The following is a 26,738-nucleotide window of genomic DNA, read 5'->3' as shown; positions in this document are numbered from 1 at the left end:
TGCTCATTACACACATCTGACACAAAAACCATTAGATTTTGCCAAGCCACATGAAAGTGCTGAGTGAATTCACTCAACAAATCAGAACGCATATTAAATGCACCATAACATACGGTACAGTACTTCAGAGTAGTCTGTTTGAAAAGAGACTGTGCAGAGAGCACAGACATAAATGTTATCGCTATTGTAAACGTAACAGCCAAAAACAAAATGCCAACGTGTACACTGCATCGGATTTTAATCAGATTGAGCTATGGCTCAAGCCGCACCTGAAACATATTGGTATGTTGCTAAATCTTGTTAGTTGCGACCTCAGGAGCTACTTGGAAAAGCATGAAACAGATAACTATTGTTGAAAAAATATAAATTCCCTAATCCTATGTTACTCGAGTGCTTGATAAGTACAAATTTTATGTGATTTTTACGTTTCAGTCCAATGTAATGTTTGTACATAGCTTGCATTTTGACAGCAATAAGTTTGAGAACTTGTGCAATGAATGATTTTGAATATTTTTCATGCTGTTGGGAGAAATGTGTGAATAACTTCAACCTGTCTGAGCTAGGCTGCCAGGCATGCTGTAACTCCCTAGGAATGCAGGGGATACAATTTAGGGAATGTCATACACAAGGTCTATATGATAATTCTCCTTCTAAGTCTTAGATTGGTGAGAAATGTCAGATAGCAGCGCCTCATGCTCTTTGTCTGGCATGTTAGATATTGCGGATGCAATAAGTGGTTGAGGTGAATCTATTTTGATGTGTGCATCCTGCAATGATTCACTCTGAGGCTGCATTTATACAACAATGTTGTCAAGTAAACATTCTGATATTGTTTACATTTTAATGTATTTTTGTGTGTTTACATGAGGCCGACAAATGTTTTTGACGGTCTACAAAGAAAAACCAAAGATGGAACAATTAAAGAACAACACACGTACGTCAACAAAATGATATAGTTTAGCACATGCATTAGAATGTCAGTGAGCTAATCATTTCTGATGTCTTTAAATCAAATATGTGCATTTTCGAAATTGTTGTGCTTTCAGTTATTTACCCAGTCATTTCAAATCTTTCTGTTTCCCTATTTACACTAACCATGTTTTCGATTGAAAATGGATTGTTTTAAAACTGATCCGCTTTAAATATTTGTTGTTGTTGTTGTTGTTGTTGTTGTTGTTGTTGTTGTTGTTGTTAGAAGTTTCTGATTTTGTAAGTAGTGTTATTTAATTTGAACAACTGTAGTCTGAAGTCACCACAGTATGAATGCAATTGTCTTGAAATCGAGTGGCTAGGCTCGATTTAGTTTTCTCAAAACTATTTTCCAGTCTCTCACCCACAACCTTAAATCATTTTCTTTTTTTTGGATGTTAATGTTTACTTGTTATTTTTATGTTTATCTCTTTTGTGGCAAAGAAATTTCAATTCAATTCAATTCATTTCAATTCAATTCAGCAACATTTCAAATTGTTACGTTTTCATTTCCATTTTGTCATCTTCACACACACAGTAGGTGCAAACACAGCAAAATACTTGTGTTTTGATTTTCAAATAGCATTGTGTAGATGGAGCCCTTCTCATCATCTGACTAACGATCAATCATTTGCTCCATTATATCTGAATTGACGATAACTTTATATTTACATTCACCTTCATATGCAAATATACATTTGATGTATACACAACAGCTGTTGCTTTGTATTTTTTTTTTTCACTTAGTTACAGTATTTAGAACACATTTATTTTCTGCATACAGTACCATGATTTTTATAGTAGTATGCTATTAATAAAGATAGTGGTGTATCTAACTAATTTTGATCTTAGAATATTTTTTACACAAAACATTTTCCTTTTTTTCAATATACGCTTACAGTGAACATGTCAAATTAATTTTGGAGCACTTAAAAAGCATTACCATAAAAAAATGTCATTGATAAAAATATCCTGAATTATAATATATAATTAATATTTGTTATTTCCCCCTAAATATGTAATGTATACATCATGTTTATTATTAGAAGCATGCACCAATAACACTAAAACTATAGTCAAAATATTCTTGTTTTATATCACTAGAGACACAGGTTAGTATTTGTTGAAAAGCCCTATACGTGAGTGGAGATGATCGTAGTAATCACAACACGTCATATAGGAACTAGACTAAACAACTGTATCCCCTGCATTCCTATACATGTAGGATTACAGCATGCCTGGCAGACGAGCTCAGACTTGTTGAAGTTACATGTATTCACACATTTCACCTACAGGGTTTAAAATTAACAATAGTCCCATGTCCACAGACTACCAATTCTTGTCATGGGGCTACCATAATTTGCAGCTGGTAGCACACTCAGGCTATCACTGATTATGTGATGATTTAAAGGATGGAAGATTTACAGACATAAAAGTATTTTAATAACACACATATTTCTAATAGAGGAAGTCTGTTTTCAGTTCAGGAATACATGTGCAAGACTATCAATCACCACTTTCTGAAATTGGTAGTGCACTAGGACTATCAAAGAAAAAGGTTCATTTCAAGCCCTGCACAATGAAAAATATTTAACATCATTCACTGTACGAGTCTCAAACCCATTTCTCTCAGAATGCATGCACTGTACAAACGTAAAATTGGACTAAAACATAGAAATCACATAAAATTCTTACCTGTTGAACACTCAAGTAACACAAGATGGGAGGGTGCCATGTTGAAAGTGCCATCAACGAGGACTTTTTATTTTTCTTGCAATGTAACAATCTGTTTTCACGCCTCTCAAAGTGACTCACGCAGTCACAAGTAAAGAGATTTAGCTACATAACATGTTTCATAGGCTCCCTGTTGCTAACTATATTTGGGTCATAGCTAATATTTCCTACCTAACCCCTGCTCAATGTTCATCTAATAAATACGCATGTCTTCTAAGTCCCATGATGCAACAGTAGACCAGTGTGAGATCAATAGAAATGAGCAGTTTCAATTTTGTGCTTTTTCGCAATCACACAAAATTGATGTGGTGTAAAATGATGAAACGACTTTACAGACACCAACATCGTTTATAAAAAATACATCTAGTTCCAGTAACCAATCCTCATCCATATGGCCACTTTAAATTAATGCAGAGTATTGATTTTTTTAAGCTTACCTTGTTCACCTCTTCATAATGTTTGGCTTTCTCCCCGTATCTGACCTTATCTGCAAGTCCATTATACTTTGGACAGTTGGGAAATCCTATCAGCTACAAAATTGACAAAAAACATGAAAATAAGTTTTCATATTTTCCATGTATGGATGGACATTGTATTTGAAAGCAAGACTGTAAAATCTTGACACTCATGAGAAAGAAAAAGGGGGGGGGGGGGGGGATGACCGAACCCCACTTATTTGGGGGGGGGGGGGTGTTGTCACATACAAGCTGTAGGTTAACTAATGGTTCAAGGGGAATGCCACATAAAGGCATTTTCATAAGTCTGTCATGAGAGATGTTTTACACTGAAGCACTTAGGCGTCATGAATTATCATTGTTCCACCTTCTAATGACTCCCATGATGCAATGGCCCACAGCAAAGATACCCTATAAAGGCACAAGGTACATTTACTAAGCAGGTACATGTAATATATAGCAGGGAGGATGTTTCTCGTTCTGATAAATGGGTGACTGAGCTATTAGAAGTATCATTATTGACTTTTATGTAATGTCAAATAATTGTTGAGCCATACTATAGGGTCTGCTTACACAATGTCGAGAAGGAAAATATACAATATTTACATAAAATACACATGCACATTAAAATCAGAAAAGGACTGAACAGCAACTACTAGTATGAGTTACAAAATAAAATACTGAAACTGAAAAAAAGAGAAGTTGACAGAATATTTACGTCTGGTTTAAAAGATAAGACTTCAATTTCATTTTAAAAGATTTCAAGCTTGAACATGACTTGACATCCATTGGATGACTGTTCCAAATTTTAGCACCACTGAAAATAAAATTTCTCTTAAACTGGCCATATGGATGAGGATTTGGTATTATTTTTAATTTATGAAACAATTTTATCATGACTTCCTACTTGAAAAATCAATATGAAACAACATATGCCAAGTCCTTGTTTGTAACTCAATAAATTGCAGAAGACTTATAAATGTGTAAAATGTTTCTTATTGGACATACAATAACAAATTTATTTACACATTTTTTTTAGCTTTTTGTAATGTATTGAGTTACAAACACAGATTTTGTCAATGTTGTTTCAAGTTGATTTTTCAAATAAGACACCATGATAAAATTGTTATATGAATTAAAAATTGAAAATAAATACCAAATCCTCATCCATATGGCCACTTTAAAAATCTGTGTTGTGTGCTTATATACATATCATTCTAGATGTTGATCTCGTTTGATAGCCATGTACACTCTCTACAGGTCTGAAAACATTCAGGTAACATGGCGCTAACTTTATACATTATGGAAAGCATTCAGTTTACATCTAGTGTAATCAATATACAACAAGTATACTAAAACAAACAGTTTGAAACTTACAGTATCTTCAGAATTTACTGTTGTATGTACTGGAATTGGTTGCCATGGCATCTTGAGGTCTGGATTCCATATTTGCTCTCCATTGGGTGGGTACATTCCAGCTAAATTACACTCTGCTGACATTAATGTTCTGTCTATATCGGTACTACGTACATATATTTCACTACGCATGTATGTCTTGTTCAGGAATAAACCTCCATATCTTTCAAGCAGCCACTGTCCTAACTTGAATTGCTGCATTTTACCAGACTAAAAATAAACAAATTGTGAAGAAAGATTAATGGTGATAAATATTATGAGCATGTTTTTTTTTTTTACTTTAATGATCTACACTGAGGCTCAACAGTTCATGTCTGGTTCCGTCTGTCAGTGTGCCTGCTTGTCAGTCTAGATCTGATTCGGTGAGGCTTGTTTATTGTGTCCTGTCTGTATGTAAACGGTTTGTCTCTATCTCTAGCTCTTTACAACTCTATCTCTAGCGCTTTATAACTCTGTCTCTAGCTCTTTACAACTCTGTCTCTAGCTCTTTACAACTCTGTCTCTAGCTCTTTACAACTCTGTCTCTAGCTCTTTACAACTCTGTCTCTAGCTCTCTACAAATCTGTCTCTAGCTCTTTACAACTCTGTCTCTAGCTCTTTATAACTGTGTCTCTAGCTCTTTATAACTGTGTCTCTAGCTCTTTATAACTGTGTGTCTCTAGCTCTTTACAACTCTGTCTCTAGCTCTTTATAACTGTCTCTAGCTCTTTATAACTGTCTCTAGCTCTTTACAACTCTGTCTCCAGCTCTTTACAACTCTGTCTCCAGCTCTTTACAACTCTGTGTCTCTAGCTCTTTATAACTCTGTGTCTCTAGCTCTTCACGACTCTGTGTCTCTAGCTCTTCACGACTCTGTGTCTCTAGCTCTTTACAACTCTGTGTCTCTGTAGCTCTTTATAACTCTGTCTCCAACTCTTTACAACTCTGTCTCTAGCTCTTTATAACTCTGTCTCCAGCTCTTTACAACTCTGTGTGTCTAGCTCTTTACAACTCTGTGTCTCTAGCTCTTTACAACTCTGTGTCTCTAGCTCTTTACAACTCTGTGTCTCTAGCTCTTTACAACTCTGTCTCTAGCTCTTTACAACTCTGTGTCTCTAGCTCTTTATAACTCTGTGTCTCTAGCTCTTTATAACTCTGTGTCTCTAGCTCTTTACAACTCTGTATCTCTAGCTCTTTACAACTCTGTCTCCAACTCTTTACAACTCTGTGTCTCTAGCTCTTTACAACTCTGTCTCTAGCTCTTTACAACTCTGTCTCCAACTCTTTACAACTCTGTGTCTCTAGCTCTTTACGACTCTGTCTCCAACTCTTTACAACTCTGTCTCTAGCTCTTTACAACTCTGTGTCTCTAGCTCTTTACGACTCTGTCTCCAACTCTTTATAACTCTATCTCTAGCACTTTATAACTATCTCCAGCTCTTTATAACTCTGTGTCTCTAACTCTTTATAACTCTGTGTCTCTAGCTCTTTTACTCTGTGTCTCTAGCTCTTTACGACTCTGTCTCCAACTCTTTACAACTCTGTGTCTCTAACTCTTTACAACTCTGTGTCTCTAGCTCTTTTACTCTGTGTCTCTAGCTCTTTACAACTCTGTCTCTAGCTCTTTACAACTCTGTGTCTCTAGCTCTTTATAACTATCTCCAGCTCTTTATAACTCTGTGTCTCTAGCTCTTTACAACTCTGTGTCTCTAGCTCTTTACAACTCTGTGTCTCTAGCTCTTTACAACTCTGTCTCTAGCTCTTTACAACTCTGTGTCTCTAGCTCTTTACAACTCTGTGTCTCTAGCTCTCTACAAATGTGTCTCCAGCTCTCTACAAATGTGTCTCTAGCTCTCTACAACTGTCTTTAACCCTCTACCTCTTCCTTCCCTCTGTTCATCTGACTTTGTCAGCCTGGTTGGAAATTAAGGAATTTAGGGGACGTTATGGTTCTTCTCAATCATTACTGTTTTATGGGTAGAGGATTTGTTGATTTTTATCATTATGCCTTATGTGGGTGTTTGTACCCCCATCCCATGTGTCCATGTGTCTGTCTGTCTGTCTGTCTGTCTGTCTGTCTGTCTGTCTCTCTCTCTCTCTCTCTCTCTCTCTTTCTCTCTCTCTCTCTCTGCAAATTGAATTTTGCTACACAGTGATACTATTCAATACTATTAAAATTCAAATCTCTATTCATCTATCCTTGATCCTACATACGTCCTCTCAATTCCAGATGTTTCCTTTCACTTCTCATACAAAAGGAAATCCACAATGTCGTATTTGATACTTCAAAGGAACATATTATATTTTTTTGGGTCAAATAATATCAAAAAGCAACATCAACTATTAAACTAACTAATTCCTAATAAATTTTCCAATTTTTTCTAAAAATTCTTGGTCCCAGAAAACAATTACTATAGTTCATGTAGAAGTCACAAAATCCTATCAATCTACTTACAGTTTACCATATGGTATATCACACAATGGTAGTAAAAATATTTATTTTTTTATATTTACATTTAAATTTTGCATGTACAGTACTGGAAAAAATTATCTACAGAACAATTTGTTGCAAGAGTATGAAGTATTCGCTTAAATCTGTTTACTCAATACTGTAAAACATGATCAGATGTATTATAGCCCAATCATTTTGTATTAAAAGGTAATGGGGTAGGGGTGGGTGTGGGGATGATGCAGTTTAGTTGATATTGTATACTGACATTCAACCTGTATTTTACATCAAGTACTATTACAACCCATTCACAAGTCAAAATATAGCGAGGGGGAGGGTGGGGGTATTATTTTCAGAACCACTCTTTATCACTGTTACAACCCATTCACAAGTCAATATAGCGAGGGGGAGGGTGGGGGTATTATTTTCAGAACCACTCTTTATCACTGTTACAACCCATTCACAAGTCAATATAGCGGTGGGGAGGGTGGGGGTATTATTTTCAGAACCACTCTTTATCACTGTTACAACCCATTCACAAGTCAATATAGCGAGGGGGAGGGCGGGGGTATTATTTTCAGAACCACTCTTTATCACTGTTACAACCCATTCACAAGTCAATATAGCGAGGGGGAGGGCGGGGGTATTATTTTCAGAACCACTCTTTATCACTGTTACAACCCATTCACAAGTCAATATAGCCGAGGGGGGAGGGGGGGTTGGGTTATTATTTTCACACCAGGTAGTGGAGTAGTGGAAGTAGGAACATAATTTAGAATAGGGATGTCCTATGATTTTCTTACTGGCACTAACATTCTAACAAGTCTTCATTGAAGACATAGGCCCCATATTTTGACTTATGAATGGGTTGTAGCAGTGATAAAGTGGTTGTGAAAAGTTTCTCCTCATACCACCCCTTCCCCCCACACACCCGTGGTGAAAATAATACCCCCACACACACACACACACACCCATGCCATTACGTAGCTCTTCACTTGTGAATAGGTGGTAATAGAGATAACGTGTGGTTATGAAAATACTTCATGTTGTAACTGTATGTGCTAAACATTAGAAAAAACAAAAAATGTTTAGAAAAAAAAAAGAAGAATTTTACGCAGTCACAATGTGTAACATTATAGACTGTTAAAGTGTATTTGTGGGTGACACTTCCAGTGTCCTCTATTACACACAGTGCAAAAAAACTATCGCAGTACCTCCCATGATTCATTTTTTATATCTTTGGCTGTCGAGTATCAGTTACACAGAACTTACATTTGTTAACTGACCAAATCCTTGTGGCCATGTACTAACAGGATTTGGATCTGTGGGATATTGTCTTGCTGGAGATCGGTTACCATGACGATATAACTGTAGTCAAAAAGACAACAATGGAACCTTTTGTAAATAAATTGTACAGTTACAGTTACCTATCTCTGGTGAGACTATATCCTTTAGATCCAAAACTTACCGGTAGTACATTGCCACAATGACCTGTTTGTTAGTGTTAGGCACTAAAGTAGTCTAATTTGGCAGAAGAGTACCAGGTACTTATAAGCTGGGAGCTCCAGTGGTCATGTGCTGCAAATCTTTGGTGTATGTGTCTTTTGGGATGTTTACAAACAAGAGTTTGAAACTGAAATGCAAAAATGTTATGGTTTTTTTTCACGTTTTTTATCTCCCTAGGTATATCTTGGTTTGATCTGTTTTCTTGTAAGGATTTGGTTGTCTTTCTGTCCCTTGTTGCTTAATATAAGTAAAAGTTCTGGTGACTGGAATACCAATGACATGCACAAATAACTTGGATGACTGCTGTGTTTTACTGATGTAGACTTTCGACTCTTGATTTTTTTCAATATTGTGTAGAGTTTTGATTTGATCCTCATCTTTGAACATGTGCATGACCTTTGACCCATCTGAGCAACTTAGGACAGAAAGAGAATCACGAGCACAGATTAAACGAAGACATATCTTGGAATTGCGAATGATACTGGGAAAAAAATCATGAAACTTCTCAAAATTTTAGTGTCAAATTCATGTTTGTAAACATCCCAAAACATATTTGCTCCAAAGATGTGTAGTGTATGACTTACGTTAGTTAACTGACCCAGACCTTGTGGCCACGTACTAATAGGATTTGGATCGTTAGGATAATGTCTTGTCGGAGACCGGTTTCCATGGCGATACAGCTGCAATAAACAAGATGAAATATTATTTTATAAATTGATCATATTGTGTTTGCAGGTGTTGATGAAAAAAGCTGGTTTTGGCAAGAGCAAACAACACAAGACATGTTACCTGTATAGATCTGTGTAACTTTGTTGAGGAATCTTGGTAAATTGGTTTACAAAGCTATGGATTTAAGTCAAGAATTTTATATGGACGCCTGATATTGCTTAAAAAATTTATAAGTTTCAACAACATACAAACAATTCATAGTTTATTCACTAGTGTATATATAAAAAACAAATTAGAAACCATGTTGGCTCTTACCCTAAAAATAGCAGTTAAATACAACATCCAACAACAGTTACCAGTCAAATACAAACACTCACAAATAAACACTAACAATAACAGTGACTAGAATTACAAGCATCTGGCTAGAAGGTCCGTCCCATTTAATTGGCGGACTGCTGACGGGTAAAAACTTTTTCTGTGACGTTCTGATTTTGTGATATCATTTCTCTGATGGCATAAGGGAGAACTGATTGTTGGCCGGATGGGAAGAATCGGATAGAATCGATTTTGTTTTCTTTTTCATCCTAGACCTGTAAATATCATCTAAATGAGGCAGATTTACACCAATAATGCACTCGGCTGAACCACAGACAAGTATCTGTGGCTGAACATATCACACGGTTTAGTAGGTGTCGGTCCTCCGCAGTGGAGCTCCCGTACCAGAAAATAATGGCGATTGTTAATTCACTCTCAATAACTGCCCGGTAAAATTTTATCAGAAGATCTTGCTAAGACCGAAGCCCGCCAACCTACACAAAAAGAACAATCACTGCTGGGCTTTTTGGACACAATGCTAAATATTTTGTAACCTTTTATACTGTATTCTCTTTTTCATTAGTTAAAATTTTATAATTGTCATTTTGACTTGTGGCCTAAAAAACGACTAAATAATATATTAATGTATACAACTATATACAGTACATTGGCTACTAAGTATATTGTCTACACTGTTTACAGTTGTCTTATTGCTAAGGAAAGCCTTCCATGGCTGTATAGCAATCAATATGAAGGCTACTACATCTAACCTTCCAGAGCTCTCAAAATGATGGCTTAGTTGAGTTGTTGCTTATCATTGTCTTCTGATGACCTTCAGAAGGCTATTAGAATAGGGAACTTGCAATCCACACTGAGCATGCTCAGACGCAAAGGACTATGGTATTATCTGTGGTTATCATAATAACTTATCTGTAGCTACTGATAAAATAAACCTCCCACACTGGGCAGGGTAAATATGAATTGATTATTGGTTATAAACAATTTAACAATATTATTTACAATACTAATTTATTAGTATTTATTATCACATTTCCCATGATGCAATATTAGACATGGCGGGTTTGCAAGTTCCCTATTAGCCATCATGTTTGGTACAGGTGGTTCTGTAGTCTGTATTCAGACACAGATTATATTTTGTCGTATTCCTAAAAAACATGTTACTGTGTGCAAATATCCTTATTTTATAACTTCTTCAAAATCCCATACATCTTAAAATTGTAAGAATAATTATGTTTAAATAATATATAACAAAAGTATGCTTAGTAATAAAAAATAAAGGTCTAAATGTTCTATAAAAATGTACTAACAACTAAATTAAACATGTACTCTGAATAAAACACTTTTCAATGTCAAAGTGTCCCTAACTTGGGTAGTCACTTTGCATGGAGAGTTTAATATCCAAATTTCCTTTGCTATACCTATTCAGAGTAATATACATCTTTGGCAGAGTCATAACAGGTGGAGATATTTTCCTTAAATTCGTTGCAAATATTCTGCATGTCTTTCTAAAAAATCTGTTCACAAAAATTTCCTATAATAAATCATTGATAGCAAAACCTAAAAAATTAGGTATTCAGAAACTCATCAGTGGCAAATCTACACTTTGTAAATGTGAAAAATGTGTTTACAAAACCCTGTAACACTGGTGAAATTTGTCTGACTTCAATCAAGGAGATGATGTTCGACAGTACAGATCAGAGAGAGTTATGGGTAAATTATTGTACAGTGTCACATGTGGCCGGCAAACAAAGGATTTAACTGATGACACCTGATATAAAATACATGGACTAGTTTTTTCCTGATATAGTTTATACTCACTGGCGTGTTTACTTTGAATAGTGTCAGAATTCATAAAATTGAGTGGTGATAGGTACATAAGTGACCATCTGTTTTTTATTGTGTGAAAACATCTAGATGTTCAGATAACATTCATCAATAGATCACAGCAGTCTTTTTTATTATAAAAATGTAAGGTTTGAATAGCACAGAAACTTGCAAATTGGCACAAATTATTTTACAGTGTATATATATTTTAAATCTGATTAAACTATTCAAGGCTATGCAGCTTTGAATCCACCTAAACCGTCGTCAAAATATAACCTAAAACGTTGTTTCCTTGCTCTCGAATAATATTTCGTATTATTTCAGAACTAAGGCAAAAATAATAATTGTGTGTTTTTAATAACATGGCCTCAGAAAATAGGGTAGGTAGGCCAGGATTTTATTTTATATTTTTAATTGTTCATATTTGTGAAAAATATTGCTTCAACCAAAAAAAAAACAAAAATGTGGTAGTTTGATGAAATATGTACAGACATCACTTGGGGAATTGGGGAAAGAAAACAGACATGCATGAAGGTCAAGAAGACAAAGAATGTTTTATCTTTTTGTTTAAATTTAAAAACATTGTTAGGGTCAGTGGCTTAAACTAGGGTGGGTCAGGTTATCGAAAACACACAATTTTTTTTATTTGACCTAATACAAAAACAATTCATCAAAATATTGACTCTAAAATATATTTTCAAAACTGAATCAATACTATATATTACTCCCCAAGTTATCTTCATTCAGCCAAGGAAAATATGAGTGACCTAGGGGGTTTCATGACAAACTCCTAATGTCTGGAGCATTTTCCAGCTGAATGAAGAAAAATATTGGAAAATAATATTTCAAGAATAATTTATGAAAAATTAGGAAAAATAATGTTGATTTGAACATTTTGACTCTAAGCACTGAAGAACCAATGATGTACAAGCAAGCTGTCGTGATGTCGAACCGCTATGGTATAAACCCAATATTTTTGCATGCATCATGTACATAAATGTTCTTTTATACATTGACATATCACATGTATCAAAAAATGAATCAAAAAACATAATACAAACAAGTAACAACATGAAATTGATGTGTCTTCCGAACTCAAAACTGTCAAAGTACTATGAGCTTTTATTCTTTTTTTACCAAAAATCATATTTTTTTAACCCCAAGTTGCGAAGCTGTGATAATCATTTTCATTTTAACAATTTTCCACACACATTACCCACCATAAGTACTATGTCCTCACCAAATACCAAGGCAATCAGTCTGGAGGTTTTTACTATTTACATACATACATACATACATACAAACAGACATTTAAACATGCCTATAGCACTACTGAACCTGTTCGGTTTTGCTAAAAAGACACCTACATGTATACGTACTGATCAACATATTTGGTTTTATAAAAAATGTATGACTTTCACAAAGAACGAGTCTGAATGCCAATATGGTCTCTGAGTGGAGGTGTAAATCATAATGATATCATACAGGAACTAAACTGTGAGTGGAGGTGTAAATGGTAATGATACCGTACAGGAAGTAGACTACAAAGCAACACTCTCTTCAACAATGCATCATTGCCTTTCTAATCTAAAGACAGCGAATGACACTATGATGTAAACAGGTTTTGACATCAGCTAGACTATTAAACTCAACAATCAGTATTCTATGTCAATATAGCAATAAAAATAGGCCATGGTTTGGCAGATACAGGTATAAGGAACCCAGCTACCTATGAAGTTGTCGGTAATTACTGGCATTTGCAGGTGATAAATAGTCCAAAACTGGTGAATTTCTGTAGTTATCAGCATTGAGCAGGTAGTATCTTTAATTTACTGGCATTAAAAAGTAAAATTTCATTTTTAGTTCCATTCGACTAAAATTTTGAAGCCACTTTATTATTCAATACTATTAAGTACTAGTACATGTACTAGTATATTACCTCATTACGATTATTCAATATTTGCCAGTAACAGCTTTCTGAACTCCATGAATATCATAAATTTTAAAGGTGACATGATGACTATTACTATCATGATAATGAGGGACCTTTTTATTTGCACTAACAAAGTCCATTCATTGTAATCTAATTCCCATACTGGTATCGTTACAATTTACTCCTCCACTCACTAACCCTAACTAACCCTAACCCTAACCTGTGGTTTAGTTAGAGACCATGTTGGCATCCAGACTATTACAATTGCCATTGATGTGTTGTAGTTTTATAATATGAAATCATGGCATCTGTGACATTGAATGGCGTTGATAAGAATTACAAATGACTTTTGGTTTGGTGTTTCATTCATGTAACATGACATTTTGTTTACACACATTCAGACTTCTATTGCAAAAGAAACAGTTACATAGGTGCAGTGCACAGTGGGAATGTAGAAGTAGTCAAGTTGATATGTTGACAATCAGTTAGAAAATACACAATTGCAGCCATTAAAATCACCAAGTCCGTTTTTACTGCACTGTGAAAGAATAGCAATGCTTATTTATCAGTGTTCAATGTGATTGGGTACAAGATCCTGTTGTATGTGTAGCGTCTCTGTTATTGTTTTAGTCTAGAGTTGAAATTTGTCTATCTTTGTGTCCAAAAAAAACATGCCCCACGAGTGAAACACCAAGCCAACATCATTTCTACTGTAAGTTTGCTACACAAAAATTCAACTTTTTACTAAGTCTGTGGTATAAATCATTTTATTTTGCTCACAAGTTTTTCATTTAGGAGCAATTTTGCTCCTTAGTTAAGAGTTTTTCATTTTAAGAGCATAATTTTACCCCTAAAATTGAGAAGCAACCTAAAAAATCTTGCCCAAATTAATAGTTCAACTGTGGTATTTGCCGACTACTGTCCTGCTGACAGTCCACAGGCCCCTGTGCAGCTGTCAGCCAGGTGGCGGATGGCGCCCTCTGTGCCAGAAGTCACGATGCCATCCGGATCGGCAAATACCGGCACTCGAAGGACAGACAGCAAAGTGAAAACAAGTAAGTAATTACGCTCCGTGTGATATATTTATGTGTGGCAATTTTAGTGTGTAAATTGGTGTGACTAAATATATTGGTTGGGCTACAAGCCGTGCTGTTCAAAGTAACTTTACCCTAAAGGGAAATTACTTCACTGGCGCTGCGACTTTTTCGAGCTTGCGTTGGAAATCGTTTATTATTTGTTGTGTGATAATTTTGTTGCCGGCTTGACAGTACGAACTGCGTCGGAGGTTTCGGGCTACAAGTCACAAAAAAGGCGACGTTTGTGTCGAATTGCTAATTGCTTCGGCGCTACGTCAATGCCGACTTGTTTCGATCTTTCTTCGTACTAGGGTACTCTCACTACGGTGACAATTTCTTTGTTACAAATTGAGCATTGTTTCGCTAATTTGATTAGTACGAACTGCGTCGGAGAGTTCGGTTACAAGTCATAAAAAGGCGACGTTCGTGTCAAATTGCAAAACTGCTTTGGCGCAGCGTCATATGCCGATTTGTTCCGATATTTCCTTCGTACTACGGTACCTCAATTTAGTAGAAATTTGTGTTCTTTGCTGACGAAGGACTTTCGCCGACATTGCATTTGAATTTCCCGCGACGAGTTTGTTTTCGCATAAATTAAATTGTAGTCTGATTGATATTTGCAAATCAATTACACTCGTAGCAGTTTAGTTTATTGATGCGTGTTAGGTTTGCAGTGTATCATTTTTTTTCTCTAATTGTGTGAAAATTAATATTGGAGAAGTTTTTGGTCTACACTGAAAAATCGCCGCATTTGTAGGCTAAGCGGGCGTTGCCACGTACACACGGCGAAGTAATATATTCGCTGTCAAATTCTTTTGCCTGTACAGTTTTCAACGATCCACCTTTCAGTTTTGGTTGGTTACAATTTATTTAAAAGCGTACACTAACCGTCTAGAAAGTTTTCGTTTCTAATTTATTAGTATTTCGATTGCTTTCCAAATTCTGCAAACTTTTTGTCTTTGAAAAGGCCCGAGTGCATTGATACTGCGAATTTATTTTTGCACATTTCAATAGCATCTTGTGAGCCGTCTTAGGCGATTCGTTGCATTATTTGCTTACTCCTTCTTTTAATTTGAGCTACCACTAAATTTTCTGGGGTGATTACCAATTAGTGTAGTCAACCTATCTGATTCTTGTTTTTTTTGCTTTCGTCTGATTAGGAGAGGGTCGTTTGGAAACTAAATTTTTTTTTGTCACTTGCTCTGGTACTTTAGTAGCCTCAGTAAGGACAGTATTTTTACACGTTCTAGATCTAAGGTATTCACGGTAATTGCCTGTTAAATTAATTTAACTTGTATATATATCTGGTACCTAGTATTTAGCAACGGTAAACAATTTTTTTAGGACGTCTACCTGTTGGGAACGCCCTATTCAAATCTATCGAAGTTTGACGATTTACATACAGGCAGAGTCACTTACACGTACCTTGCTTCATTTCCATAGAGTTGTGTCGCCGGGGTTTGTGTATTTAACGTCAAATAACGGTAGTACTTTAAGCTGACAATGGAGTACAATCCCCTCTACATTAATATTTGTAGTCAGAGGGAACTGTTAACGGTTTCGAATATCGGTAAGAAAACTGCTGAAGCCATTATTAATCTTAGAGACGCCATTGGGGACTTAAAATTTGAAAATTTAAGGGAGTTGCCTCATTTTAAAGTCTCTAACGACTTTTTAAATAGGGTTGATTTTACGCCTGCATCGGCATTACAAGCCACGCCAGAAATTGACGACAATCTAGGCTTAGATATGGCGGCAGCCCTAACTCCCTCGACAGATCAACCATACGATCTTTCAACTAGTTCCCACATGTCTGCTGTTTCCCCATTAACTGGTGGTGGAGGCTTAGTTGACACTTCTATTACACCACCACCAACAACAACAACAACAACAACAACAGCAGTAACAACAACAACAACAACAACAACCACCACTAAGCCGACAATGACAATGACTTCAGCAGCTCCAACAACGAGTGTTTACCAACCGACAGGGGACCCGACAATAGATTCTGTTGTGAGAGTTATTGATTCAAGGGTTCACCCTTCGGAAGGACAACCGGCAGTTAGGTCTAGGACTGGTAGTACTTATGGTAACCCTAGGGGTGGGTACAGTGTAGGGAGTAGGTTACCAGGCCCCCCGCAACTAAATACAATCGCTACTCCAAATATACCATGGGGGAGGCCGGAACAACAATACATGTACCCACCGACTTATCCATATTTATCTTACCCCTACTACCAACCTATGCCAATGCAACAGCCGTTTATGCCGTACATGGTACAACCACAACCCCCTACCTACTACCCAGGGTACATGCCCCATGTCTCGGATGGTCCGGTAAGAGGTGGTGTGGCTAGCACCAGTGTACAATCAACACCGATGAATCCGTTACCATCATTTCATATGTCAGATTATACAGTTTCGCCTGACACTGGAGTACAGGGTGGTGCTGACCGGCAAAGTCCAGTTATGGCCACCCCTGCCCAGGTCCCTCAAGGGCATCCTGTCTCTAGTCTTTTTCAGGGCACAGCACCAGCTTCTGTGACTCCCCTCCCCTACCCACATCCACGGAGTACGGGAGAGAGGGAGTACGCAGGACCATCAAATAGGCCGGCCAGAATACCCAAGACTGTAACTTATGACGGTGTGGGTAAGTGGAGACCTTTTTACATCATCTTCACTAAGTTGGCCGACAGTTTTGAATGGACAGCCCAGGAAAGAAGAGACCAATTATGTTGGTGTTTAACTGGTAAGGCCAGAGATTTCTACGCTCTCCTATTAGATCAGGAAGCAGAGATTGACTATTTCACCTTAGTCAAAAATATGGGGCGTAGATTCGGGGACCAAGAACTACCCGAGACTGCTTTAATCAAGTTTCAGCAGTGCAAACAGGAGCATTCAGAGACCTTACGAGACTGGGCGGACAGAGTTATGTCCCTCGCTACTGTAGCCTTCAGTAGTGTCCCTAAAAGGGAAGTCGAACAGTATATGGTCCTAAAGTTCTTGCAAAGCTGCTGGGACAAAGAAGCTGGCCGCACTGTTGCCATTCTCAAACCATCCACTTTAGGGGAGGCTTTAGAAAGGGTTAAATGGTGCCAGTATGTAAACACCTCCATTTCTGATAGGGCACCACGCCCCCAAGTACGATTCGCAACCTCTGATATGGATGCTGATGGAGACTTGGTTCGGGCTCAGGCCTTATCAGTAAATTCTGTCCATACAGGACAACAAGTTGTTAGGCAGGAGAAGTCGGGTGACCAGAGTAGCAGAGTAGGGGATATAGATCGAAGGTTAAAGAACTTAGAATCCTGTTTGGCAGACTTAACGCAACAACTGTCTACTGTGACGCAACACATAGGCAGTTTAGTTTCGAATAGGTCACCACAAAGGTCAAGTTCCCCCAAGCGAACATCTGAGGGTTGCTTCCGTTGTGGGTCAATGGAGCATTACATCAGGGATTGTCCTTCAGTCTCCCCCATGCGTAGTCGGTCACCCCCCAGGTCTAACAATTTTTCGGGAAACACCAAAGGGTCAACTTACCAGGCCTAGGGTTGACCCGTTTAGTCAAAGGCCAGTCCAGTCCTTGTAATGGTATTCCCTCGTCTGCATCCCCTTTCAATGAGGATATGACAGAACGTGTGGACTCACCAAAGTTGCAGCAAATAAAAAATCAAGCTGAGCAAATTATAGCCTCTCATGCCAATGATGCTGATGAGGTGACAGTTTGTCAGTTGCAGTCAGGGTCAATGTACAGTATTCCAATTTCAGTACAGGGGCACTCAAGTTATGCTGTCATTGACACAGCTGCTGAAGTCACCATTATTTCAGATACGCTTTATAATAAGATCAAAGTTAAACCCCCAGTTATCAAATCAGTAACCATGCAAACTGCTGGTAGGGATTTAAAGATGAAGGGTTTTATTATAGGTCCAGTAGAACTTGGATTAGGTAAAAGCTCTTTCTGGGAAAAGGTCTATGTCGCACCAATTGGGAATGAAATGCTTTTGGGCTTAGATTTCCTTAAATCCAATGGGGCAAAATTAGATCTTTTAAATGGTAGACTTCAAATAGGGACTGAGATCATTAGCATGTCTTTTGACAATAGGCCGGCACCACCTAGGATAGCAAAGGTCACTGTGACCCGTAGAACAGATATTCCCCCCAACTCAGTGGTAAGACTACCCTGTACCATTTCGGAGCAGATGTCTGACTACTTAGTTGAGCCGGTGGAAGGTCTGAAGGTTATGGTTCCCAAGACCTTGCATTCAGGAGGATCAATGCCAAAAATTTGTGTGGTTAACCCGTCTGTGGAGCCAGTGGTTTTGCATAAAGGCAAGGTCATTGCACAGGCAGCCGAGGCTGACCACATTCCTTTTGAAAAGGCCCCGGAGCCAACATCAGAAACGATCACGGATTGGCAGATACCTGAACATCTACAAGATCTTTATGAAAGGTCTATATCCAACTTAAATCTGGAACAAGCGAAACAGGTAAAACAATTACTGTATGAAAATTCAGATGTTTTCGCTAAGAATGACTTCGACCTTGGCAACTTTACGGCCCTTGAACACGAAATCGACACTGGTGATGCGAGGCCCAGTAAAGAGCGCATGAGGAGAACCCCCATGTGTTTTGCCAATGAGGAAGAAGCTCATTTAAATAAAATGTTAGATTCTAAGGTAATCCGTCCGTCGACTTCTGATTGGGCTTCCGCACCTGTTCTTGTAAGGAAGAGAGATGGAAGCGTCCGATGGTGCATTGACTATAGGTCTTTGAATCAAAACACCATGAAAGACGTATTCCCCCTCCCACTTGTTGATGAGTGCTTTGATGCATTGTCGGGTCACTCTTGGTATACAAAATTAGATGCAAACTCGGCTTACTGGCAAGTTAAAATCAATGCAGCCGATTGTAAGAAAACCGCTTTTACTACCAAGTACGGTTTATATGAATTTACTCGTATGCCATTTGGACTCTGCAATGCCCCAGCGACTTTTTCAAGGGTCATGAACTTAGTGCTAAGAGGGTTAGAATGGGACATTGTATTGGCATTTCTTGATGATATACTAGTGTTGGGCACTTGCTTTGAAAATCACCTGTGTAACCTCAGGATGGTATTTGAGCGACTGCGAGAGTTTCAATTAAAACTGAAGCCCCGCAAGTGTGAGCTATTTCAGAGACAAGTTGTCTTCCTAGGACGCATAGTGAAGGATGGTAAGGTCGAACTAGAACAGGAATCAATAAAAGTTATCAGGGACTGGCCCATTCCAAAGAATGTTAGGGGAGTCCAAAGATTCTTAGGCTTTGCCAACTATCACCGTGCTTTCATTAAAGATTTAGCCAAAATGGCCATTCCATTGTATTGTCTGACGGGTGAGAAGCCATTCAGTTGGGGCCAGGAGCATACTGATGCTTTTGAACAAATCAAATTAGCACTATCTTCGGCCCCCGTAATAACTCTCGCTAACCGTCAGGATCCATTCATTCTGGACACTGATGCTTCAGATTTTGCCATAGGTGCAGAACTTCTTCAGGTTCAAGACGGGGTGGAAAGGGTAGTTTCATATGGTAGCTATTCCTTGACAGCAGAGCAGAGGCGTTACTGCACTACTAGAAAAGAATTACTTGCAGTGATTAGGTTTACTCGGCAGTTTAAACACTACTTGCTGGGCAACTACTTCACTGTAAGAACGGACCATAATAGTTTAACGTGGTTACTGCGCTTTAAGGAGCCACAAGGCCAAATAGCCAGATGGTTGGAAGAATTGAGTCAGTACCACTTAACTGTTCAACATCGTCCAGGTAGTAAGCACGTCAATGCTGATGCTCTCTCCCGCATGTACCATGACAACCCTTGTCCAGACTTTTCATTTCAGGTGAATCCAGAGAACCTTCCCTGTGGTGGATGTCCGTACTGCACTAGGGCTCACTGTAATTGGTACAAATTCCAGGAAGATGTGGATGACGTGATCCCTCTTGCAGCGGTGTCCCCCTTGGAAGAAGTTCTTAATGAACCTAAGTGTGAATTGGTAAGGCCTATGCAAGATTCTGTCACTTCTCAGGTAGGTGTCCATAATCATCATCCACTCTGGCCCTGGGAGCCTGACCAGAAAGTTAATTGGGACCCTGAGAGCATCTCTCAACCCAACGATAGTTTATACGATAGTTTATACCCTGATATTGACATAGTGAAAATATCTGAACCAGGCCCCCGACTTTGTGTAGTCACCAGATTTAGGGGGAAAAACACTGGTATGTCATTTCTGGGGTATCAGGATGTTGATATTGAGGAGGCCCAGGGGAAAGACCCAAATCTACAAGACCTTCTGCAATGGCTAAAAGTAGGAACTAAACCCAGGGATAAGGACATCTTTTTGGCTTCCCCTTCTAGGAAATACTATTGGATAAATAGAGACCTTTTTTACCTAGACGGCGGGGTTATAAAGAAAAAGGGAATTGATGACAATCTTGCAGTTCTGGTTGTCCCGGGAGCTATGCAGACCGAACTTATCACATTACACCATGATATTCCGGCTGCTGGCCATCAGGGTATGACCAGAACAAGGGCCAAGGTGCGGGAAAAATACTTTTGGCATGGTATGTCCAAGGATATCAACCACTTTATTTCTTCCTGCCCTATCTGCAATAAAAGCAAAAAACCAGTGAGGAAGGCTAAATGCCAACTCACCCAATATCATGCTGGTTCACCAATGGAAAGGGTTCATCTAGATTTTTTGGGACCATTACCTAAAACGACTGCGGGTAATGAATATATTCTCATGATGGTAGACCAATTCACGAAATGGGTGGAATGTATTCCCCTGCCATCTCAGACTGCTGAGGTAACAGCCCAAGCAGCTGTGAATGGTTTCTTTTCACGTTTTGGCTACCCATTTGAGATTTTTTCAGATCAAGGACCGAACTTCGAGAGTAAGCTGTTCACCGCAATCTGTGAAGTGTTGCAGATCCACAAAGCTAGGACAACACCATACAGACCATCTGCCAATGGCCAAGTCGAGCGCTTCAACAGGACGCTCATGGATGCAGTAAGGTGTTTTGTCAGCAAATCTCAAACAGATTGGGATCTGTACTTGCCACAGATTGCAGGGGCCCTGAGGTCATGTGTTAATAGGAGTACTGGCTTCACACCAAACAAATTGATGTTGGGCCGTGAGATCAACCAGCCGGCGGACCTCATATTCAACATCAAGGAGGAGGACACTGACTCCCCCCAAGGCCAGATCCAATATATCACTGACCTTGAGAGAGCCATACATACAGCACACGAAGTTGCCAGGTCCATTCTGAAATCCTCACAAGAGAGAATGAAAAGGGATTATGATTTGAGGGTAAACATGCATCCGTATAAGGTAGGTGATTATGTTTATATCCTCGAATCAGCAACAGCAAAGGGTAAGTCACGTAAACTTAGTCAACCTTGGAAAGGCCCTGGGCTAATCATCACTAAGTTAACCCCATACTTATATAAGATTAAGTTCCAGCGTGCCATCGTGACAGCAAACCATGACCGGATTAAATTATGCAAAAGTCGAGACAAACCCTCATGGATCTTAAGATTCAAAAATAATCTCAATAAGCATAGCCAGGGTAAACCCTTAGTTTCTGATGCAAACGATACTGTATTGTATTGCACATGCAGGAAGCCCTACAGAGGCGAATTCATGATACAGTGTGACAGCTGTTATGAGTGGTATCATGGGACCTGTGTGGCGGTAACCTCGCGTGAAGCTCAGAAAATTAAGGAGTACACTTGTCCGACGTGTAAATAATCTGTTGCATGGAATTACCTTTATCCCTTAGAGACATATCACAAGAATTAAAAATGAACGACAGCAGCCCAACAAAGAGGGAGTGGCAGCAAGAAAGAGTGCCGGGAGCCAGCCGCAAGGAACAAGACCGAAAACCGGAAACCGGGGAGGAGGCCTTGCGGAGAGTGCAGCGGTCCACGAGGATGAAGGTCCTGATGACCTGGTCCAGACTCACCGATGCACTCGCCACCTCCCCCCTAATTGAGAAAAAGCAGGCCCTAAAAGGTCAGTATCAAATAGCCAGGCGTGTTGGGAATTGGTACTGGGTTTCCAAGATCCGACAGGAAGCGGACTTGCGGCTGGGCATTGATCGTACTTGGATTGACGCCAATCTAATCCATACTAGCAGGCGTCAAATGAGGTGGCAAGAGACGCCTAAACCCAAAAAAAGGTATGTGGCTGACTACTCTGTCCCAGATGATGGCATGGTCAAAGATTATCGGACCAAGTTCCCAGAGATTGTGGAGAGCTGGCAGCGACCATCTGAGCACTCAGACCAGTCGCAAGGGGCAGCCCTTGAAGCTGTCCTGCCAGTAGTCCATAATCAAAAGGAACTGCCACCAGAGGGGACAGATGTGGCACAGATGGATCACTCGGGGTTGGTTCCCTCTTTTGAGGACAGCCGGCCTCTGGGTGACCCATCAGCGCTGGAGGAACACCTTTCCCTCGCAGCGGCTGCCCCCCTTGAGGAGGTAGTTGAGGCGAGTGAGGGAGGCTGCTTCCTACCGGCCAGCCATGAAATTGAGGATGAGATGCCTGCACTGGAGGGCCCCTCTTCCCCGCCCTCGGTTGCCATTCCCAATAGGGAGGAGTTTCCGATGGGTTGGGAGAGTGGAGTCATTTCAGCTGAGGACTCTTCTCAAAGGGTAAGGCGTAGGAGGAGGAGGTCTCGGGGAACAGCCAGAGAGAAGCGGGGGCGTAGGGCAAGGGCTTTAGCTTCCCCCCCTACAATGGTTTCATCCCAAAGGTTAACTGAAGGGCAGCCTGAAGTAACCAGAGGGATTAGTAAATCACGTAGGCGTAGGAGGAAGAAAAATAGAACGTTAGTAGTTAGTAGAACGGTAGTAGGGGTAAGATAAATATGGATAAGTCGGTGGGTACATGTATTGTTGTTCCGGCCTCCCCCATGGTATATTTGGAGTAGCGATTGTATTTAGTTGCGGGGGGCCTGGTAACCTACTCCCTACACTGTACCCACCCCTAGGGTTACCATAAGTACTACCAGTCCTAGACTAGGTCTCGGGGAACAGCCAGAGAGAAGCGGGGGCGTAGGGCAAGGGCTTTAGCTTCCCCCCCTACAATGGTTTCATCCCAAAGGTTAACTGAAGGGCAGCCTGAAGTAACCAGAGGGATTAGTAAATCACGTAGGCGTAGGAGGAAGAAAAACCCTGGTCAGACAAACCCAAGAGTCAGTTCTGAGGTGAGCCCCCCTGTGGGGACTCCCAAGGAAAGGGCCATTTCTCCAGGACGGAAGTTCTCTGAGATGAAAGTCACATTTCGTAGTGAGGGTGAGGTTGGACCTCGCAGGGTGACGGTTGGCAAAGGCCGGTCGAACCCAGCAGAACCCAGCCCCCTCATACACCCTCCTCAGACACGAGGCAGGATGCCCCCGGGCACTGTCCTTTGTCCAATTCCAGAGTGTGGGGAGAAATGCAAAAAATTGAAGGAACACATGTTCCTTAAGCATATTCCCCCAGCACTTTGGGAGAGTGACCACCCAATGGTCAGGAACAAGGTGTCCTCTGCACTGAGGATGTTGCGTGACTGCATATTGGGTGAGGGCAGGCCAGGGTCAGACCCTGCTGTTGAACTGGTGTCCCTCCTCAAAAGCGCGGAACATCTGCGCATACCAGCAGGCGCGTTGATCACGGACAATTACCTTCCAGTGATGCGCCGGTTGTGTATGGAGTTTGGATGGGCTCCCATCCCACAAAGGTTCACACTGAGCCCACCAAACTCCCCTGCCGTGTTGGTTCATTGGAGGGTAATATTGACACTCTTGTTGTTTCTTACAGAGGAGCAACGGGCAGCATTTGCAACCATGTTTGGTGAGCCTGTATCGGTTGGCCAACTGGTAAGAATGACTGCCTCGCCTTCTGTAATGTCACAACGAGGGGGTCAACCGCGATCCGCGCGATCCGCAACCGTCAGTGCGCCGCCAGTAGAGGGAGAGAGGAGTGCACGGGCGAATGTGGTGGAGCAAGCTACACCAGCTCCCCCTTCGCAGGGTGTAAGTGTGCCCGGTCAAAGTTTGAGGGGTTCGTTGCCACCCGCACGACTGAGAGCGTACGATTCACATTTCCACTTGGATCGTATCCTGTCAGCCTGGCGGACTGGCCAGCGTCGCCCCTCTAATTCTGATGAGGTAGTCTCGGCACCCTCAGTACCCAAACCAAAACATATGGTAGAGGTATTGGGTGGTGTCGAGGTTTACTGTGACCCCGGGTCATACCCAACTCTGCCTTCCGCCAACAACCGTTGGAAGGTAGCGGTTGGAATACATCCAAAGCATGCCGGTAGGGTGGCACCCCAGTCATTACATCGACTGAGGGAACTGGTCCGATCGCCCCATGTGGCAGCTCTAGGGGAGGTCGGATTAGACTGGTCCGTAGCCAAAAAAAAATGGCAGGATCAGGAAGTCGTCCTATGCCAGGCATTGCAAATGTGCACCCCAGGGAAACCCTTGGTTTTACACCTCCGGGGAGCAAGCAGTGATGTATGTGCGGCAGGACCAAGCCAGAGGGCCCTACAATTAGTTAGGACCCACTGTGACTTGGCCCAACCCATACACCTGCACTGTTTCCTGGGCTCACCAGCATTGGTGAGGCAGTGGACTGAGGCGTTCCCTCACTGCTACTTTGGTTATACAGCCATGGTAAGTAGATTCTCCCCCCTTCAGAAGGAAGCCCTCAGGGTGGTGCCGGGGAATCGCCTCCTCATAGAGACTGATTCGCCATACCTCCCTGTACCGGGTAACCCAAGGCTAAACACTCCTATCTATATTGGAGATGTGGCCGCCTTGGTAGCCGACTGCCGTGGGATCACACTTGCACAAGTGCTAGATCTCACGGTAAGGAACACCAGGCACCTGTATGGCTTCTAGAACGAGGGTAGCCTTTCTATTCCACCAGTGGGGAAAGTTGGGCTGTGGCAGCAAATAGGCGAATAGGGAACATCCAGAATTCCAACACCCTGGGCTGACCGTTTAAATTTAGTAGGGGCATGACAAAGAAAAAAAAAAAGAAGAGAATATATATATATATATATATATATATAAAAGTTAAAATAGAATGGGATGGTGTCGGAGGAACAATTTCCCCCCCTCCCCAGTTGGGCCTTTTTCATTAGGACGGGGGAGAGTGTGGTATTTGCCGACTACTGTCCTGCTGACAGTCCACAGGCCCCTGTGCAGCTGTCAGCCAGGTGGCGGATGGCGCCCTCTGTGCCAGAAGTCACGATGCCATCCGGATCGGCAAATACCGGCACTCGAAGGACAGACAGCAAAGTGAAAACAAGTAAGTAATTACGCTCCGTGTGATATATTTATGTGTGGCAATTTTAGTGTGTAAATTGGTGTGACTAAATATATTGGTTGGGCTACAAGCCGTGCTGTTCAAAGTAACTTTACCCTAAAGGGAAATTACTTCACAACCATTCCAAGGCTGAGACTAGGTCAAGGATTGTGGTTTTCATTCCGTTCTTAATATTATTAATTACTTTAACCAATTCTGTTGTAAACTGCGTTGGCAGTTGAAATCGTTTGACCAGTATTTTACTGTCTCAATTTTACATGAATATTTAGCGACTGAAAATATCTGAGCTTGCTACAGGATCAACCTAATAGTAAACCTGGAGTAAATAAGGACATTGTACTCCAGTGACAATAAAAAAGATTATGAAATACATGATGAAGGGATTCATATTTGCGTTTCTTAGTTTCTATTTCCGTGTTTGTAACAACCATACGATAGGTCACATGCTGGGTCAACATACAAAACACGTACACGCCGACGGGCAGGGCCATACTGCATTGAACTCGAACATGTTGGATTGTTGGCGCAACGTTGTACGTTACATGCAAATATTTTCGGTAATTTGGGAACAAAAATGTTAGCTAAAGTAATGGAACCTACCACGTGTACCATTTCAAGTGTTCTTTCGGGCTTGCATACTCCGAAGAAAAGACAAAGAACAAGCAGGACGTCCCAACATCTACACACACTCGACGACGTAGCCATACCTGCAACTGAAGTAACTGATACAGCTCCCCTAGATTATTAATATTTAGTCATAGACCACCTAGGGAGACAGTTTTTATTGTATGTTGTTGTGCCTCCAATCCATGATCCACAGAGGCCCCCTATGGCGACCAAAAATATTTTGCTTGTTGTTCTAATATGGCCTCATACATTTCTGATTTCTCACTTTATCTATGCTGAGAGTTTCATATTTTTCTTCAATATATTACAAATTCAGACTTTATTTCAAAATAGAATTATTGTAAAATTTGACAGAAATTTCTTTTTTTGCAAGATTACAAATTATAAAAAAGAATACATT

General features: G+C 40.2%; 1 protein-coding gene across 1 annotated transcript in view; it reads right to left on the bottom strand.

Annotated features, from left to right (window-relative positions):
• LOC144452430 (prostatic acid phosphatase-like) overlaps window positions 1-26,416 on the bottom strand; it is a 39,420-nt gene extending 13,004 nt beyond the window's left edge. The window contains exons 1-4 of the mRNA XM_078143521.1: window positions 26,312-26,416; window positions 8,275-8,370; window positions 4,536-4,784; window positions 3,141-3,233 (exon numbers count right to left, since the gene is read on the bottom strand). Of these exons, the coding sequence (XP_077999647.1) occupies window positions 3,141-3,233; window positions 4,536-4,784; window positions 8,275-8,370; window positions 26,312-26,416 (543 nt within the window). The remainder of the gene's footprint in view (window positions 1-3,140; window positions 3,234-4,535; window positions 4,785-8,274; window positions 8,371-26,311) is intronic.
• Between the last annotated feature and the right edge of the window lie 322 nt (window positions 26,417-26,738).

This window comes from Glandiceps talaboti, chromosome 22, assembly GCF_964340395.1.
Source record: "Glandiceps talaboti chromosome 22, keGlaTala1.1, whole genome shotgun sequence".
NCBI lineage: Eukaryota > Metazoa > Hemichordata > Enteropneusta > Spengelidae > Glandiceps > Glandiceps talaboti.
This window is presented reverse-complemented; position numbering and strand designations above follow the sequence as displayed.